The 19,652-nt window shown below is 45.9% G+C and overlaps 2 protein-coding genes across 3 annotated transcripts in view; both read left to right on the top strand.

Annotated features, from left to right (window-relative positions):
* susd6 (sushi domain containing 6) overlaps positions 1 to 11,985 on the top strand; it is a 66,742-nt gene extending 54,757 nt beyond the window's left edge. Inside the window, exons 4-7 of the mRNA XM_029703237.1 lie at positions 1,546 to 1,740; positions 3,308 to 3,446; positions 8,075 to 8,520; positions 8,657 to 11,985. Of these exons, the coding sequence (XP_029559097.1) occupies positions 1,546 to 1,740; positions 3,308 to 3,446; positions 8,075 to 8,520; positions 8,657 to 8,682 (806 nt within the window). The 3' untranslated portion in view covers positions 8,683 to 11,985. The remainder of the gene's footprint in view (positions 1 to 1,545; positions 1,741 to 3,307; positions 3,447 to 8,074; positions 8,521 to 8,656) is intronic.
* Positions 11,986 to 13,018: 1,033 nt separating this feature from the next.
* srsf5b (serine and arginine rich splicing factor 5b) lies at positions 13,019 to 19,117 on the top strand. Of its 2 annotated transcripts, XM_029703023.1 has the most exons (9): positions 13,019 to 13,162; positions 13,662 to 13,803; positions 14,052 to 14,122; positions 14,270 to 14,404; positions 14,773 to 14,802; positions 15,265 to 15,337; positions 17,183 to 17,256; positions 17,392 to 17,499; positions 17,635 to 19,117. In XM_029703023.1, exons 2-9 carry the CDS (start codon positions 13,678 to 13,680, stop codon positions 17,999 to 18,001), a joined length of 984 nt encoding a protein of 327 aa, XP_029558883.1. In that variant the 5' UTR covers positions 13,019 to 13,162; positions 13,662 to 13,677; the 3' UTR covers positions 18,002 to 19,117. The 2 variants fall into 2 exon arrangements, with proteins under 2 accessions (XP_029558883.1, XP_029558968.1); XM_029703108.1 differs by lacking the exon at positions 14,773 to 14,802 and having other exon boundaries at positions 13,020 to 13,162.
* Positions 19,118 to 19,652: the final 535 nt, after the last annotated feature.

Genomic DNA, 19,652 nt, shown 5'->3' with positions numbered 1-19,652 from the left:
TGCTGGAAAAACTGATGTGTTATGGCTTTACTCCCCCTGCTATAATGTGGATAAAGAGTTACTTGTCTAACAGAACACAGAGGGTGTTCTTTAGTGGAAGCCTCTCAAACAACATAATCCAAGTAGGAGCAGGAATTCCCCAGGGTAGCTGTTTAGGCCCCTTGCTGTCTATGTATGCGGATGACTCAACACTATATACAGCTACTACAGTGACTGAAATGACTGCAACACTCAACAAAGAGCTGCAGTTGGTTTCAGAGTGGGTGGCAAGGAATAAGTTAGGCCTAAATAGTTCTAAAACTAAAAGCTTTGTATTTGGAACAAAACATTCACTAAAACCTAAACCTAAACTAAATCTTGTAATAAATAATGTGGAAATTGAGCATGTTGAGATGACTAAACTGCTTGCAGTAACACTAGATTGTAAACTGTCATGGTCAAAACATATTGATGCAGTAGTAGCTAAGATGGGGAGAAGTCTGTCTGTAATAAAGCGATGCTCTGCCTTCTTAACAACACTATCAACAAGGCAGGTCCTACAGGCCCTAGTTTTGTCGCACCTTGACTATTGTTCAGTCGTGTGGTTAGGTGCCACAAAGAGGGACTTAGGACAATTGCAATTGTCTCAGAACAGGGCAGCACGACTGGCTCAGAACAGGGCTGCACGGCTGGCTCAGAACAGGGCAGCACGGCTGGCTCAGAACAGGGCAGCATGGCTGGTCCTTGGATGTACACAGAGAGCTAACATTAATAATATGCATGTCAATCTCTCCTGGCTGAAAGTGGAGGAGAGATTGACTTCATCACTGCTTGTATTTATGAGAGGTATTGACATGTTGAATGCACCGAGCTGTCTGTCTAAACTACTGGCACACAGCTCAGACACCCATACATACCCCACAAGACATGCCACCAGAGGTCTCTTCACAGTCCCCAAGTCCAGAACAGACTATGGGAGGCACACAGTACTACATAGAGCCATGACTACATGGAACTCTGTTCCACATCAAGTAACTGACGCAAGTAGTAAAATTAGATTTAAAAAACAGATACAAAACACCTTATGAAACTGCGGGGACTGAAGCAACACAAACATTGGCGCACACATACGCACTATACATACACATGGATTTAGTACTGTAGATATGTGGTAGTGGAGTAGGGGCCTGAGGGCACACAGTGTGTTGTGAATCATTGTAATGTTTTAAAATTGTATAAACTGCCTTAATTCTGCCAGACCCCAGGAAGAGTAGCTGCTGCTTTGGCAGGAACTAATGGGGATCCATAATAAATACAAATACCTCTCTCTCTCTCGCTCTCTCTCTACCTCGCTCTCTACCTCGCTCTCTCGTTCTCTTTCTCGCTCTCGCTCTACCTCGCTCTCTCGCTCTCTCTCTACCTCGCGCTCTCTCTCTCTCTCTCTCTCTCTCTACCTCGCGCTCTCTCTCTCTCTCTCTCTCTCTCTACCTCGCTCTCTCTCTCTCTCTCTCTACCGCTCTCCCTCTATCTCTCTGTCTCCATCTTTCCTGCTCCTCTCTCCTCCAGTGTGTCCCCCCCCCACGGAGCCAGAGAACGGAGGGTACAGGTGCCACCCGTCCCCCTGCCCCCGCCTCACCCAGAAGACCGTGATAGAGTACTTCTGTGACGAGGGCTACGCTCTGAAGGGGGACTACAAGTTCCTCACCTGTCAGAATGGGGAGTGGGACGCACCCTTGCAGATCACCTGCCGCCTCAGCCAAGGTAAGATCATCTCTCCTCTCACCCCTCAACCCTCACCTCATACCCCTCACCTCATACCCCTCACCTCATACCCCTCAACCCTCACCTCAAACCCCTCACCCCTCATACCCCTCACCTCATACCCCTCACCCCTCAACCCTCACCTCATACCCCTCAACCCTCACCCATCATACCCCTCAACCCTCACCTCATACCCCTCACCCCTCATTCACCCCTCATACCCCTCAACCCTCACCTCATACCCCTCACCCCTCATACCCCTCACCCTCACCCTCATACCCCTCACCCTCAACCCTCACCTCATACCCCTCAACCCTCACCCATCATACCCCTCAACCCTCACCTCATACCCCTCACCCCCTCATTCACCCCTCATACCCCTCAACCCTCACCTCATACCCCTCACCCCTCATACCCCTCACCTCATACCCCTCACCCCTTAACCCTCACCTCATACCCCTCAACCCTCACCTCATACCCCTCACCTCATACCCCTCACCTCATACCCCTCAACCCTCACCTCAAACCCCTCACCCCTCATACCCCTCACCTCATACCCCTCACCCCTCAACCCTCACCTCATACCCCTCAACCCTCACCCATCATACCCCTCAACCCTCACCTCATACCCCTCACCCCTCATTCACCCCTCATACCCCTCAACCCTCACCTCATACCCCTCACCCCTCATACCCCTCACCTCATACCCCTCACCCCTCAACCCTCACCTCATACCCCTCAACCCTCACCCATCATACCCCTCAACCCTCACCTCATACCCCTCACCCCTCATTCACCCCTCATACCCCTCAACCCTCACCTCATACCCCTCACCCCTCATACCCCTCACCTCATACCCCTCAACCCTCACCTCAAACCCCTCAACCCTCACCTCAAACCTCTCAACCCTCACCTCATACCCCTCATACCCCTCACCCCTCATTCACCCCTCATACCCCTCAACCCTCACCTCATACCCCTCACCCCTCACCTCATACCCCTCAACCCTCACCTCATACCCCTCAACCCTCACCCATCATACCTCTCAACCCTCACCCCTCATACCTCTCAACCCTCACCTCATACCCCTCATCCCTCTCACCCCTCATACCCCCCTCACCCCTCACTTCATACCCCTCATTCACCCCTCACCTCATAACCCTCACCCTTCATACCCCCCACACCCCTCATCCCATCACATCCTACTGTATGCAGTGTAGTAGGCCAGCATCCATATCTAGTTGTCTGAGTCAGACTAAGAGCTCGTTGTCTCAGTAGAACGTTGAGGAACCCTTCAGTTGGTTTACAAAATGTGTAAAAAGTATCGTCCAGTGGATGCTGTCTCCTGGCTGTCTCCTGGCTGTCTCCTGGCTGTCTCCTGGCTGTCTCCTGGCTGTCTCCTGGCTGTCTCCTGGCTGTCTCCTGGCTGTCTCCTGTCTCCCTCTCTTAATTAAATTCAATTTCACAATGCTGTATTGCATGACAGAAGTAGATATTTGTTCTGCCAAAACAATCCTAAACCTCTCCCCTCCATCTTTTTCTCTGTCTCTGTCTCTCTCTGTCTCAGATAAGGAGCTGCGGTCTCCGTTGGCGATGCCAGCGCTGTCCATCGTAGCGTCCACAGCCTCCTCTGTGGCCCTCCTCCTGCTGTTGGTGGTGCTGTTTGTTCTGCTGCAGCCCAAACTCAAGTCCTTCCACCACAGCAGGTACACACACACACACACACACACACACCTTTACCTCTGCATGTGTATTTTGCTCACATTTCGGGCCAGTCAGATCCAGTTTGGTGAAGTTAAAATGTAACTGGTTTTACAAGTTAACAGACCAAGCAAATGAAAATACTGTCAAAGTGAAAGCTGCAGTAGAAATAGTTCACCAGTTAACTAACAACCATACTCAAATCAAACTTTATTTATCACATGCGCTGAATACAAGTGTAGACTTTACCGTGAAATGCTTACTTACAAGCCCTTAACCAACAATGCAGTTCAAGAAGAGTTAAGAAAATATTTACCAAATAAACTAAAGTAAAAAATTATTCAAAGTAACACAATAACATAACAATGACAAGGCTATATACAGGGGGTACCGGTACCAAGTCAGTGTGCGGGGGTACAGGTTAGTAGAGGTCATTTGTTCATGTATTTAGGGGTGAAGTGACTATGCATAGATAATAAACAGCGAGTAGCAGCAGTGTACAAAACCAATGGAGGAGGGGGGGGGAGGAGTCAACGTAAATAGTCCGGTGGCCATTTGATGAATTGTTCAGTAGTCTTATGGCTGTTAAGGAGCCTTTTGGTCCTAGACTTGGAGCTCCGGTATCTCTTGCCGTGCGGTAGCAGAGAAAAGTCTAGGACTTGGGTGACTGGAGTCTCTGACAATTTGATGGACTTTCCTCTGACACCGCCTAGTATATACAGTTGAAGTCAGAAGTTTACATATACCTTAGCCAAATACGTTTAAATTCAGTTTTTCACAATTCCTGACATTTAATCCAAGTAAAAATTCCCTGTCTTACGTTAGTTAGGATCACCACTTTTATTTTAAGAATGTGAAATGTCAGAAGAGAGAATCATTTATTTCAGCTTTTATTTATTTCATCACATTCCCAGTGGGTCAGAAGTTTACATAGTATGTGGTAGCATTGCCTTTAAATTGTTTAACTTGAGTCAAACGTTTCGGGTAGCCTTCCACAAGCGTCCCACAATAAGTTGGGTGAATTTTGGCCCATTCCTCTTGACAGAGCTGGTGTAACTGAATCAGGTTTGTAGGCCTCCTTGCTCTCACACAATTTTTCAGTTCTGCCCACAAATTTTCTATAGGATTGAGGGCAGGGCTTTGTGATGGCCACTCCAATACCTTGACTTTGTTGTCCTTAAGCCATTTTTACCACAAGTTTGGAAGTATGCTTGGGGTCATTGTCCATTTGGAAGACCCATTTGTGACCAAGCTTTAACTTCCTGACTGATGTCTTGAGATGTTGCTTCCACATAATTTTCCTCCGTCATGATACCATCTATTTTGTGAAGTGCACCAGTCCCTCCTGCAGCAAAGCATCCCCACAACATGATGCTGCCACCCCAGTGCTTCATGGTTGGGATGGTGTTCTTCAGCTTGCGAGCTTCCCCCTTTTTCCTCCAAACATAACGATGGTCATTATGGCCAAACAGTTCTATTTTTGTTTCATCAGACCAGAGGACATTTCTCCAAAAAGTACAATCTTTGTCCCCATGTGCAGTTGCAAACCGTAGTCTGGCTTTTTTATGGAGGTTTTGGAGCAGTGGCTTCTTAACAAGAAATTTGTGGAGTGGTTGAAATACGAGTTTTAATGACTCCAACCTAAGTGTATGTAAACTTCCGACTTCAACTGTAGGTCCTGGATGGCAGGAAGCTTGGCCCCAGTGATGTACTGGGCCGTACGCACTACCATCTGTAGCGCCTTACGGTCAGATGCTGAGCAGTTGTCTCTGGTCCTGTGATTTTAACAGTCAGCACTCATTAGATCTAATGTTAGTAGGCAGCTCTGTTGATTGTGTTGTCAGGTCTGGGGGGCTGTCAGGCCTGGGGGGTTGTCGGGGCTGTGAGGCCTGGGGGGGCCGTGAGGCATGGCGCCATCAAATCAAATTTATTTGTCACATACACATGATTAGCAGGTGTTAATGCAAGTGTAGCGAAATGCTTGTGCTTTTAGTGCCGACCATGCAGTAATATCTAACAAGTCATCTAACCTAACAATTTCACAACAACACCTTATACACACAAGTGTAAAGGAATGAATACGAATATGTACATAAAAATATATAAATGAGTGATGGCCGAACGGCACAGGCAAGATGTAATAGATGGTATGGAGTACAGTATATACATATGAGATGAGTAATGTAGGTTATGAAACATTATCTAATATAAATAATATAAAGTGGCAAGTGATAAATTGATTACATCAATTTTCCCATTATTAAAGTGGCTTGAGTTGAGTCAGTATGTTGGCAGCAGCCACTCAATGTTAGTGATGGCTGTTTAACAGTCTGATGGCCTTGAGATAGAAGCTGTTTTTCAGTCTCTCGGTTCCAGCTTTGATGCACCTATACTGACCTCGCCTTCTGGATGATAGCGGGGTGAACAGGCAGTGGCTTGGGTGGTTGTTGTCCTTGATGATCTTTTTGGCCTTCCTGTGACATCGGGTGGTGTAGGTGTCCTGGAGGGCAGGTAGCTTGCCCCCGGTGATGCGTTGTGCAGACCTCACTACCCTCTGGAGAGCCTTACGGTTATGGGCGGAGCAGCTGCCGTACCAGGCGGCGATACAGCCCGACAGGATGCTCTTGATTGTGCATCTCTAAAAGTTTGAGTGTTTTTGGTGACAAGCCAAATTTCTTCAGCCTCCTGAGGTTGAAGAGGCGCTGCTGCTCCTTCTTCACCACGCTGTCTGTGTGGGTGGACCATTTCAGTTTGTCCGTGATGTGTATGCCGAGGAACTTATAACTTTCCACCTTCTCCACTACTGTCCCGTCAATGTGGATAGGGGCTGCTCCCTCTGCTGTTTCCTGAAGTTCACGATCATCTCCTTTGTTTTGTTGACATTGAGTGCGAGGTTATTTTCCTGACACCACACTCCGAGTGCCCTCACCTCATCCCTGTAGGCCGTCTCGTCGTTGTTGGTAATCAAGCCTACCACTGTAGTGTCGTCTGCAAACTTGATGATTGAGTTGGAGGCGTGCATGGCCACGCAGTCGTGGGTGAACAGGGAATACAGGAGATGGCTGAGAACGCACCCTTGTGGGGCCCCAGTGTTGAGGATCAGCGGGGTTGAGATGTTGTTACCTACCCTCACCACCTGGGGGCGGCCCGTCAGGAAGTCCAGGACCCAGTTGCACAGGGCGGGGTCGAGACCCAGGGTCTCGAGCTTAATGACGAGATTGGAGGGTACTATGGTGTTAAATGTTGAGCTGTAATCGATGAACAGCATTCTTACATAGGTATTCCTCTTGTCCAGATGGGTTAGGGCAGTGTGCAGTGTGATGGCGATTGCGTCGTCTGTGGACCTATTGGGGCGGTAAGCAAATTGGAGTGGGTCTAGGGTGTCAGGTAGGGTGGAGGTGATATGATCCTTGACTAGTCTCTCAAAGCACTTCATGATGACGGAAGTGAGTGCTACAGGGCGATAGTCATTTAGCTCAGTTACCTTCGCTTTCTTGGGAACAGGAACAATGGTGGCCCTCTTGAAGCATGTGGGGACAGCAGACTGGGATAAGGATTGATTGAATATGTCTGTAAACACACAAGCCAGCTGGTCTGCGCATACTCTGAGGATGCGGCCGGGGATGCCGTCTGGGCCTGCAGCCTTGCGAGGGTTAACACGTTTAAATGTTTTACTCACGTTGGCTGCAGTGAAGGAGAGTCCACAGGTTTTGGTAGCGGGCCATGTCAGTGGCACTGTATTGTCCTCAAAGCGAGCAAAGAAGTTGTTTAGTCTGTCTGGGAGCAAGGCATCGTGATCCGCGACGGGGCTGGTTTTTCTTTTGTAGTCCGTGATTGACTGTAGACCCTGCCACATACCTCTCGTGTCTGAGCCGTTGAATTGTGACTCCACTTTGTCTCTGTACTGATGCTTAGCTTGTTTGATTGCCTTGCGGAGGGAATAGCTACACTGTTTGTATTCGGTCATGTTTCCGGTCACCTTGCCCTGATTAAAAGCAATGGTTTGCGCTTTCAGTATTGCCGCAAATGCTGCCATCAATCCACGGTTTCTGGTTGGGGAAGGTTTTAATAGTTGCTGTGGGTACAACATCACTGATGCACTTGCTAATAAACTCGCACACCTAGTCAGCATATTCATCAATGTTGTGGTTCGCAGCAATGCGGAACATATCCCAGTCCACGTGATCGAAGCAATCTTGAAGCGTGGAATCCGATTGGTCGGACCAGCGTTGAACAGACCTGAGGGCAGGAGCTTCCTGTTTTAGCTTCTGTCTATAGGCCGGGAGCAACAAAATGGAGTCGTGGTCAGCTTTTCCAAAAGGGGGGCGTGGGAGGGCCTTATATGCGTCGCGGAAGTTAGAATAACAGTGGTCTAGGGTTTTGCCCGCCCTGCTAGCACAACCGATATGCTGATAGAATTTGGGGAGCCTTGTTTTCAGATTAGCCCGTCTATGATGAGTTCCACAACCACCTCTAGTCTACACAGGGCTCTGTTAGGACAGGAACATCACGCAGCACCACACCACCAGAAATACTGGGCGGCATGCAATAACCTAAAGCTCTCTCTTCTCCCCCCCCCCTCTCTCATACACTCATTCTTTCTCTTACATTTTATTCCCCCCCCTCTCTCCAGGCGTGAGCAGGGTGTATCAGGCCAGCCAGCCTCCATGGTGGTGGAGGGGCTCCAGGTGGCCCTCCCCTCCTATGAGGAGGCAGTTTACGGTAGCGGAGGTGCCTCCCTCCCACCGCCTCCAGAGTCCCGGGTCCAGATTGTCCTGTCTGCGGGGCCCCAGGGGGCCGAGGGGCCCAGCAGTAGGTCTCAGTCCCACCATCACAGAGAGCTGTGCCTCCCCTCCACCTCCTCCTCCTCCCCTTCATCCTCCCGTCGCGCAGAGACCGTACTAGTCCACCAGGCCCCCTCCTGCTCCTCCTCCTCTTCGTCGTCGTGGGTTACGGAGCACGGAGGAGGTGCGTGTGGTGGTATCGCGCCCCTGGTCACTCTGGCTAGACGTAGAGACTCCGAGAGCAGCGACCAGCACAGCCTGCTTTCTGTCACCTCCGTAGACGACTTCTCTGATGGTAGGTAATGTCCTCAACTGTCCAAGGCTTAGCGTTGGCCGTTAAACATTGTGACTGGACTCTCATCCCATCTTTACTTCTACCTGCGTTTATACATACTGTATGTAGCCTGATGCTATGATCTCTATCTCTCCAGATATCCCCCTGTTAAAGGAAGCCTGAAGCCCCTGCAAAAGCACCATTCCCCCTTACAGCTGACCAGGAAACACTGAGGCTTCTGCTGGGGCCTTCTACCTGAACTATACCACCCTACCCTACAGCTGACCAGGAAACACTGAGGCTTCTGCTGGGGCCTTCTACCTGAACTATACCACCCTACCCTACAGCTCTGACCAGGAAACACTGAGGCTTCTGCTGGGGCCTTCTACCTGAACTATACCACCCTACCCTACAGCTCTGAACCACAGAACTACAAAATTACCCAGCGTAGCAAAAACAGGAATCATGTCAAAGAAACTCAACCTCCCTCCACTTCTGCAACTTCTCACACGGCTCAAAGACAAGAGCAGAGTCCAACTTCACCCCCAACTATTACCAACCATGCACAGAAATTAGACAAACCATTTCCATCACCAGTATCCTCTCCCCATGTCCTGGCTACCCCTTCTGCAATGATCTCTAAACTACCACCCATGTGCAGAAAAGACAAGACTGCTCCCTTTCTCTCTTACTGGGAACTAACGAGCCCTTAATACCTACTGGTCCCCTCAGCTTCAGAATGGACCACAACACAGGCAGACAGGCAGGCATCAAGTGGTTTCAGCTGAATATAGATACATATGTATAAAAGCATACATACTCAGAGTCCAGGTTTGGTACTGTCTGTCTGTGTTACTGTGTACACAGCAGAGTCCAGGTTTGGTACTGTCTGTGTCACTATGTACACAGCAGAGTCCAGGTTTGGTACTGTCTGTCTGTGTCACTGTGTACACAGCAGAGTCCAGGTTTGGTACTGTCTGTGTCACTATGTACACAGCAGAGTCCAGGTTTGGTACTGTCTGTCTGTGTCACTGTGTACACAGCAGAGTCCAGGTTAGGTACTGTCTGTCTGTCTCACTGTGTACACAGCAGAGTCCAGGTTTGGTACTGTCTGTGTCTTACTATGTACACAGCAGAGTCCAGGTTTGGTACTGTCTGTGTCTTACTATGTACACAGCAGAGTCCAGGTTTGGTACTGTCTGTGTCTTACTATGTACACAGCAGAGTCCAGGTTTGGTACTGTCTGTGTCTTACTATGTACACAGCAGAGTCCAGGTTTGGTACTGTCTGTGTCTTACTATGTACACAGCAGAGTCCAGGTTTGGTACTGTCTGTGTCTTACTATGTACACAGCAGAGTCCAGGTTTGGTACTGTCTGTCTGTCTTACTATGTACACAACAGAGTCCAGGTTTGGTACTGTCTGTGTCTTACTATGTACACAGCAGAGTCCAGGTTTGGTACTGTCTGTCTGTCTTACTATGTACACAACAGAGTCCAGGTTTGGTACTGTCTGTCTGTCTCACTATGTACACAGCAGAGCCATTTATGTATATCTCTGTTACACAGAACACACGTCTCTCTAGGCCTGCACCTAATCAACCACACTCCCAAAGGCTTTATCTCCAACTGCAAGGTTAGTGGAAAACATAATGATGTTTTTATCACTGCTTCTGATGGTGATGATGACTGTGGATACAGATTTGAACTTGTGCATCTCCTTACTCTAATGAGATAAAGAGTATCTCTCTTCAGTGAGGACTGTCTTGGTTTGGTCCTGGGCTTTGTTCGCTGGCGTATGCTGCATGTTCTCTCTCTCTCTCTCACTACGATGACGTCCTGCTGCCCACGCGGTAACCCCTCTGAATGAAGCTAAGCATGAAGTCCCTCTCCAACTCTGCTGCCACTCTGGCGTCTCCAAGTAGGGCATTGTCTTGGGTCAAACAGCGCCACTTTTGTCTAGTGTTTCGTAGGAGTGAGGCCACCTGTCAGAAGACAATGCACATGGGATGGATTGAGCACGTCACCAGAGCCAGCAGCAGGTTCTAAACAGACAGGCTTGCCCAGACAGTACTGTATCTTGATAAGAAGATTAATGACATGCTTGCCTTTTTTCTGTTCATCACAACAACCGATATCTGTTATGTCTTTCTGCTCCCACGTTGATGTGACTATCTGGGCTGTTGTTCTGTTTTAGTGGCTACAGTATCTTCTAGACGTGTGTGTGTGTGTGTGTGTGTGTGTGTGTGTGTGTGTGTGTGTGTGTGTGTGTGTGTGTGTGTGTGTATTTGACCATGGAACTGAACAATACATCATGACTGTTTCATGAATGAAGAGGGTTACGCTATAATGTCAAATTAACTAAGGCCTTGTTCTGTTGTTTTGTTCAAAGCGGGGGAGTTTGTATTTTTTCATGACGAAAACATGTTGATTTTTGTGTTTGGTGACTGCGCATTGGGTAATATATATTTGTTTTTCCAATCTATTTATTGTGTGTGTGTGTGTGTGGGGGGGGTGTGTGTGGCCAGGTTGGGTTCACAAGGACTGGAATATCGTCCATTTTCTGCAGAGTTGCTTCAAAACTGTTAGTAACCTTGTAGATCTGCATCTTTAAAAAGCTGAAAATCCTTGCTCAAAACCAGCGCATTGTAAACAACCATTTTTCTTTTGTTTTAAATGTTTGTTTTAAATGTTCAGTTCAAATTTGAATGAGCACAGCTTTAATTTTTTCTCTGGTATGTGATGAAAGCAGTTCATAAGCATTTGGGAGTTGAGCTCGTCACCCTAGCCCATTCGTTTCAGACAGGGTCTGATTTGGCTGTTTGAACTACTTTTTCCACATTCAATTATTATATATATATATATTTTTTTTTTTGTGACTGTCTGTCCACCTGTCATTGTCAATTACTTCATAAACGCAAGCAGAGAATGTTGCCTTTCATTACTTAGATTTTGTTTGTAATTGCATCGCAAGATTCCTCCATCTTTACCTGCTTTACGATGTTGAAACGTCTTCAGTGTTTCCCAGTGGCCTTACTTTTGACTTTACTAGTCATACAACTGTCTTGTGTATTTTTCAATGTGTTTTATTTTTGTTTTTGGATGTGATTTTAAAGAAAGTCCATCCTCTTCTCTCTGTCCTCCCCAAGGCTTCTTCAGCAACTGTGGTATTCAAAAGCCTAAGCACCTAAAACAAATACTTTTTTTTTCTGTCTGTAAGAAATTGTAAATGTTGCATTGAAGTGTAAAAAAAAGAAGTTTTGAACCATTTTTCTGGCGTCCAGACCCCTGTTCTACGGTGTTGTTTTCCTAGAAAATGACAAAAGAAAATAATGTCCATCTCTTGATTCTGCATTTTGATGTTTTGGTTTTCCTCTGTACATTGCAATGGGCGTGAAGATAGTATTTTAATATTTGTATAAAGTTTAATTTAATTCTACCATGTGTGTATATAACTATTTCTAATTAAAGCTTTCTTTTGAAATGTGTGAGACCTGATTTTGTTGTTGGTTTTATACATTGAAAATCATATTGGTTGTGTCCGAAAATGGCACCCCATTCCCTATAAAGTGCACTACTTTTGACCAGAGCCTATTGATCCTGGTCAAAAGTAGTGCACTGTAGGGAATATAGAGCAATTTGGGAGGCAAGCAATATTAACATTTCTATACTGAAAAAGAATGCAGGCCAGGGGTATTCTACTACAAATTAAAATGCAGCTGAACATGGTTTCACCCAGATAGTTCCAGGCAAACATTGCATTTCGTTACTCAAAAAGGTTGTAGAACATAAAATAGATGAACGTTGTGGCCTTTTTTATTGATTTGGCAAAACTGAACGGTTGGACCTCTACTTTATAAGAGGATTCTGACCTGTAGCCTCCATGTTTTTAAAAATTATTTAACCAGGCAAGTCAGTTTAGAACAAATTCTTATTTTCAATGACAGCCTAGGAACAGTGGGTTCACTGCCTTGTTCAGGGGCAGAATGACAGATTTTTACCTTTTCAGCTCGGGGATTCGAGCCAGCAACCTTTTCACTTACTGGCCCAACGCTCTAACCACTAGGCTACATGCCGCCTGACTTCGTAAGGAAGCAGAGAAGAATACACGGTTTAAGAACAGCTGAATTTATGCCTAAAATAGGTCAAATCTGTGTTAAAAGGGTTTTTATTCAGCGGCCCAAAGACTGACATAATAATAGTAATGTAGTAATAAGTAAGCAGACTAAAAGATTGATATACCTATCTATGTGTAGTAAACATATGAGTGAAAGGCCTGTCGAGGAACAGATGCTTGAAGGCCTACCCACTGTGACCTCAAGGACACTCCAAGATAACCCCACCTGATAGTAGGGCAAAATGTGTGTCTAACGTCAGTCATATATATATATATTATCATGATACTAACTAGCTAGTTGCGTATCTTACGAACAGTAAAGAGCCATGCCATTTTCACCCTGTACTGTGACGACCATGGGTTTTATGTAGATTGTGAACCTTGTGGCTGGGTGACATCTAGCGGCTGCTAGATAGTACTGCAACGTGTCATTGAAAAGCCGAGAGAATACGGACTCCATTTTGTGTCCTTCTCGTTGTTTTGAAGAGGCAGTAAGCAGCAAGACAATCCCTCCGAAGGAAAAAAAATTAAAAAAAACTCCAACAAAGGTATATTAACATTAACGTTTGTACAATTTAAATGGACGTAACTAATGTTAATGCATTATTGCACTAGTATTGCCAGTCGGAAACGATGTTGTAAACAAGCTAGTTAGCGTTAGCTTTGTTTAGCTTGCGTTTGCAAACGCGATCACAAGGCCTCAAAAAAAAAATGCACAATGACTGTGTCGCAGCTAACGTTTAAGGTCACGACTATACAGCTGACTATACAGGACTACGCGGCTTATAACGTTTATTTATCTAAAAGAACGTGTATACCTTTTTTATTTAAATACTCCAATTTGTGTACTGTATAATTCTAGTTAGCTAACATTGCTAATGATGTGGGTGTAATGTTAAAACTACGCAGAAAAATATTTATGCTGTCTTGAGTTGAACTGCCACGACGTTCTAACAACATTCCTAACACATAGTGGTTTTTAGTTTCAAAATGTGTCATCTTAGGGATTTTTCTTCACATTTTATTCACTGTTTTTCTTTCGGATAGACATCCTACAGCCAGAATGAGTGGCTGCCGCATATTCGTCGGCCGGTTGAACCCGTCCGCCAGAGAGAAGGACGTGGAGAGATTCTTCAAAGGATACGGTCGCATCCGAGACATCGACCTGAAGAGGGGCTTTGGTTTTGTGGTCAGTACACACACCTACACAATGTGTTTTAACACTCCATTGTTCTTAGCCCTAGGTTAAGGAGGCAGTTAGGTCTTGGCTAAGTGTGGACGTGCATACAGGCTTTTGTTTTCGGGGGTCAGTATACACACAATGACGCACATAGCTGTACCCTCAATTACGAACTCCACTTACTAGCTACATGGTTTAGAAAACCTTTGTAGAGAGGTCTAGAATAGATAGTCTGAATGTTATAATCTGTTCTCCAGGAGTTTGATGATCCTAGGGATGCTGAGGATGCAGTTTATGAGTTGGATGGCAAGGAGCTCTGCAATGAGAGGTAAAGCAGCATCTCTGTTCATGATTGACATTTACACATCACCATGTTGGCTCACATATCAATAAATAGGCCTGGGTTATTATAACAGCCTTCCATAACCTGTTATGTGTCTTAAGGCCTCATTCTCTCTCTCTCTCTCTCTCTCAGGGTGACCATTGAGCATGCTCGTGTGCGCCTGCGTGGTGGGCGGGGACGTGGTGGTGACAGAGGAGGAGGTGGAGGAGGAGGAGGAGGAGGCCGCTTCCCAGATCGCTATGGCCGTGGCTCCCAGGATAGTCGGAGGTACATGGACTTAAATATTATCAGCTAGCCTCTCTTACAATTCCCAGTGTGGACTTTCTACACTAGTCTCTAAACAAATAGATTCCAGAAGACTGTACAGTCCCTTTTACAAGTGGAAATTTTAGACAAAATATCCCCAAGGAAAAAAATATTATTAAACCAACTTCAAAACTCTGCTTTCTGTGTTTGGCTTTCATGGTTTGTTTGTTCATCCCCTGAGGCACGCATACACAATGTAAATGCATACATACGGTGCATGCATATGCCAGGTGATATAAATATGGACGGCAGTACCAGCATTAAAAAATAAAAAAAAGTATGTTTTAATAATACTTTCCTGTGGATATTTTGTCTCAAATTTCCATAAGGACCAACCAACCAAGTGGACAGCCGTCAGCGTAAGTTGAAATGACAGTTTATTCAACATTCTGTCTATACAAGGTACCTTTCGGGAAATGTGCAATGGATATAAATCCAACCTTATCTAGGAGGGGAAACGCTGTTCTTTATGTCATTGATTCTAATCCCAGTTGAACTATTTGATAGCTCTGTTATTTCGAGTCAGAATCATGGGTCTGTATACATATAAAATCTGAATCGGCGTGTCAAACTATAATGAATGGACAGGGGGGGGGGGGGGGGGGGGGACTGATCCTAGATCAGCACTTTGAGGTGCTCGTGTTCTCTCTCCCACTACAGCAAAAGGTAATAGGCTACTAGTCAGGATCAAATCCAAGTTTCAGCTAGAAGGAAGGAACTAGCTGTGGATGACTCGCCAATGGGTTTTAGCCCACTGTTATGGAACCACGGTTGTGGATTATCTGCAAGGTTTTCATACTTTTCTCTCTCTCCCACCACAGTAGGAACCCCCCACCGATGCGTACGGAGAACCGTCTCATCGTGGAGAACCTGTCATCTCGCGTCAGCTGGCAGGTGAGTTCCTCACCTGGGCGTGTCTGCTCATCTACCGTACAACACCAGGTGCTGAGTAATCAGAGGGAGAGAGTGACAATGCTCAGCTTTATACCTTATCTTCACTAGTAATGATCTCAAGGCAACTGCCTGGTTCACTCCAGGTAAAGAAATTCAGTCATGTTTTTTTTTTCCTACATGTATTGGAGCGAATGTAGTAATATTTAATGGGTTGAGAACACATGCATATGAAAATCAGCAGCACTAACCAAATGTGTTGTTGGTCTCATTTATTCTTACAAATGATTGAATTATAAAGGGCTCTCAATACATAGCCAATCTAGCTCTCTCCTGAGAGCTTCCAGTGAAAATAACCAGCCATAGATATTTGCTGCATCTAAAGAGTACAGTTTGATTAGATACAAAAAGAGAGGAAAAACAAACTAATTTGTCTGTTTTTTATTTTATTTATTTTAACCAATTCTTCACCCCTTTATTTGCCAGCCTGACTGTTGTGTCGTATGGACGAGAGCGCTTCTTATGGTGGAGTTAACCCAATCAGGGTCCCTCTCTCTGGGTTGAGCCATGTCGTGCCAGCCAGTGTGCCAGTCGGCCTACTCCTAGTTGGTATCCTCCTGCTGGTCGTATGAGTGCTCCCTCGCTTGGTTGGGGGTGAGGTCCCACCCCCCCGGGTCCCACTACCCACTCTGCTCTAGAAGCACTGGCGTGGCCGGCGACCACTTCGCTCGCACTCGCTGCCCCCCCCCCGGTGGTGGGGGGGTTCAACGGCGGGAGCGCTGTGCTGACAGAGAGGGAGAAATCGCAAACAGAGAGGCAGATGGGCAGAAAGAGAGGAGAGGAAAGAGAGTCGATGATGGTGTTGATGATGATGGTGGCTGGCGTGTTGGTCTGATCCATGGTGGTTCGTAAATTTGAGAGGCTTCAATCGATCCATACACCCCCCCCCCCCCCCCATTACCCCCCCTCCCCTCCCTCCGTGTGCTGTGATTCCGTCCGCACATCGTGAGAGGTGCCCAGAGGTGGATAAAATCTGCTGAGCGAGGTCACGAGAGGTCAAGGTTGGATCACGAGGTGCGATCAAGGTGGTTATGGTATGGTGGACTAGGAGAGCCTGCTGCGGCCCGCTCCAAGGGGGGTCTCAGGTATTGGTTTCCTCTCTTCCTCTGTACTGAGACTGAGGGGGGGTGCCGAGCCCTAGACAGGGTACCCGTCCCAGGCGTTAGGGGGCAGAGAGCCCTGTGCCCTCGGCTCCTAGCTAGCAAGAGACAACCTTATTCAATATGCTGCTCAACACAGCTCCTCAACTGCTCATTCAGTATGTTCTATATGGACTGTTCTATGTAGTTGTTTAAAGTGAGTGGGGTCCAAGAATATACATTTTAATGCAAAGATGATATTTTTAGACCAACCTGACATCTTTTGTCTTTTTAGCTTCCTCCATTTTACAGACCCAATTTAGAGAGTACATTTCTATGTACTTCCGGGAAGGTTTTATTCACATTTCCTTTTGCCAAGCTCTTTTCGCCTTGCTGCAAAGGAGTTTCTTAAGGAAGTGTGTGACATTTCCAAACAGTTTTTCTGTCCATTTGGCTTTTCCCATACATCAACATGCACACAGACACCTAACTGGTAATTGGAACAACTACTTTAACACAATGACTTTGTTGCCAGACCAGGCAGCCAGTAATTCTGCTGTGATCTGAGGTTCTTGGACCCCTCTCGTCGTCTCTGTTAGTCTCTGTAGTTCCTCCTATGATATCTAACCTTTTTCTCTCGTTGGTGAATATGATACATTATGATGACTGTTGTCCTGTTCCGGTCCTAACTTAGCCTGTTGTTGTGTAGGACCTGAAGGATTTCATGAGACAGGCTGGGGAAGTCACGTTTGCAGACGCCCACCGCCCCAAGCTCAACGAAGGGTAAGAATAATAAAATAGTGTTCTTTCTATACGTATAAACTTGCCACCATCCACATATATACTCCTAAAACGTTTTACATTCAACCAACCATGTCCGTTGTATTCTGCTGACCTTTTTGTTTTGTCGGTCTTCAGAGTGGTTGAGTTCGCTTCTTACAGTGATCTGAAAAACGCCCTTGAGAAGCTGTCTGGCAAGGAGATCAATGGAAGGAAGATCAAGCTGATTGAGGCAGCAAAGAAGAGGTGAGTGGTCTGGAGAATTAGCCCTTCTAGATGTTTCTACTAGTGTTTCCTCTAAGGAACTGAGGACGGCAGGATGCATTATCAGTAAAGTGATGAGATGGTTGGTTTCACCTTTTTCTCTTTCCCCTTCTCCAGGGGTTCAAGAAGTCGTTCCCGCTCTGAGAGCTCTTCTCGTTCCCGCTCCCGTTCTCGTAATCGTTCCCCGTCCCGCTCCAGGACCCCCCGTCGTTCCAGGTCCCACTCCCCCAAATCCCGCTCCCCTAAGAGGGACTACAACCGCTCTCATTCTCGTTCCCACAGCGGCTCCCCAGCCCCCCGTGGTGCCGCTCCCGGCTCCCCACCCCCCAGGGCCAAAGAGACCTCTTCCTCCTCCTCTAAACGACCCTCCAAGCCCAGCAAGTCTGCCTCCCCCCACTCCCCTCCCCCTGCACAGCGTGCACCTTCCAGGTCTCCTTCCAGGTCTCGTGGCTCTCGCTCTCCGTCTACGGACAGCCGCCACTGAGTATTGAGAACACCTAACGCAGGAGTATACACATTTTTAAATGAACACACACCTAGTACATAAATACTCACATTCAGACAAATGTGAACACACACTAACCCCACTGTTATAGTAAGACAACAGGGCAGGAACTGTTTTACCCAGCGGTTCTTGCCTGGTGTCCCTGTATTTTCCCTCAAATTTTCCTCCCTCCAACCCGCTCTTCTCTTCTGACATAGCTGACCTTTGACCTACTATTGTATGGTGGGTGTTCTCAATAAAAGCATGGCTCTCGCTGTGAACACAACGAGGGCTTCGTTTTCAATTTGAGCATCAAGTCTAAAACCTTCTGGGGTTTTGTTTTGGTTAGTATTTTTATTTGTAATAATGGATGTAATTCTTGGTAAGGTATTACATTATTTTTTTTTATCATTCAACGCTTGTGTGGTGACTCCCCCTCTACCGGCTTTTGGTTGTCAGCTCTGATATCATGAGCTGTTGAGAATACAAGTCCCGTTCCATGATGGTTATGAATGTGATTGGCTAAGGTTTTGGGTCGAACCATTCTGATCTCAGTGTAGGGTTCGTGTAAAGTAACCTTTTTGGGATTTGATTAGTTTTATGCTGTGACTATTTTATTGAACGCCATTTTTCTTTTTTGGGGTATCAGATTGTGATTTTGTTTTTTGTAGTGGCAGTAAAGGTGTTTTATCCTCAGTTAAGACGCCTGGTGAAAACATTGTGGCAGGCTGTGTTATTATTTAACCCGTTTTGTATTGAATGTTTAAACAGTTGGTTAGATGCACACCGCCATTAACCCATTTGTATTGAATGTTTAAACGGAGTGGTTGTCTGTATCTGTACTCTTTGTTTCTATAAAGCATTATACACGTTTCCTTTCACAATGTATTGTAATGAAGCGTCGACACAACCTAGAGAATAGTTTGGAAAATAACTATTTTTAATGTTAAATTCATTTTTTTTTTTTTTCTCTCTGTGTTCAATATGAGGGTTGTATTTGTACTTAATTGAAAAAGAACAAGAAACAGCAAACAACAAATGAAAACAGTTTTAAATAAAGCGTCCAAGACATTTTGTATGTCAGAACTTGAGAATAAAGTTAAACTACCACAAAGAGTTATGCCACTGTTTGTAAGATGTCCTTAGTAATGGATCTAGATTCAATTTTATTTTTTTTAACGTTCAGTATTAAAACGTTACTTATTACAATGTTGTCTATAGCTTGTACACACTGACATACTGCACTAGCTTGCCTTGATCATAAATACACATGTAGTACAGACAGTACGTAGGTTTAATTACCAATTTAATTCCAGAAATTCATCATACAGTAGTCAATTGTCGCTCCACCTTTTTTCAAAACGGCAGCGGCCGTGCCTCACCGTCAATGCAGACTCGGATTGAAAATGCAGTTACTGAGTGTTTTCAAGTCGACGGTACATATCTTAATAGTTCATGGTAAATAATCAGACTGATGTGATTGTTTCTGGATGCTCAGAGAGAAATACTGATCATTCAGAGCGTGAATTCCGTAACGTTCTGTGACTATTAGGGATCCCTGTTAGTTCATGCCGATGCAGCAGCTACTCTGCCTGGGGTACAAAAACATGAAGGCACTTACATGATAAAACAGTACATCATAGTTACATTC

This window comes from Salmo trutta, chromosome 1 (genome assembly GCF_901001165.1).
Source record: "Salmo trutta chromosome 1, fSalTru1.1, whole genome shotgun sequence".
Taxonomy (NCBI): domain Eukaryota; kingdom Metazoa; phylum Chordata; class Actinopteri; order Salmoniformes; family Salmonidae; genus Salmo; species Salmo trutta.
The sequence above is the reverse complement of the archived record's forward strand: the minus strand, read 5'-3'. Positions and strand labels throughout refer to the sequence as shown.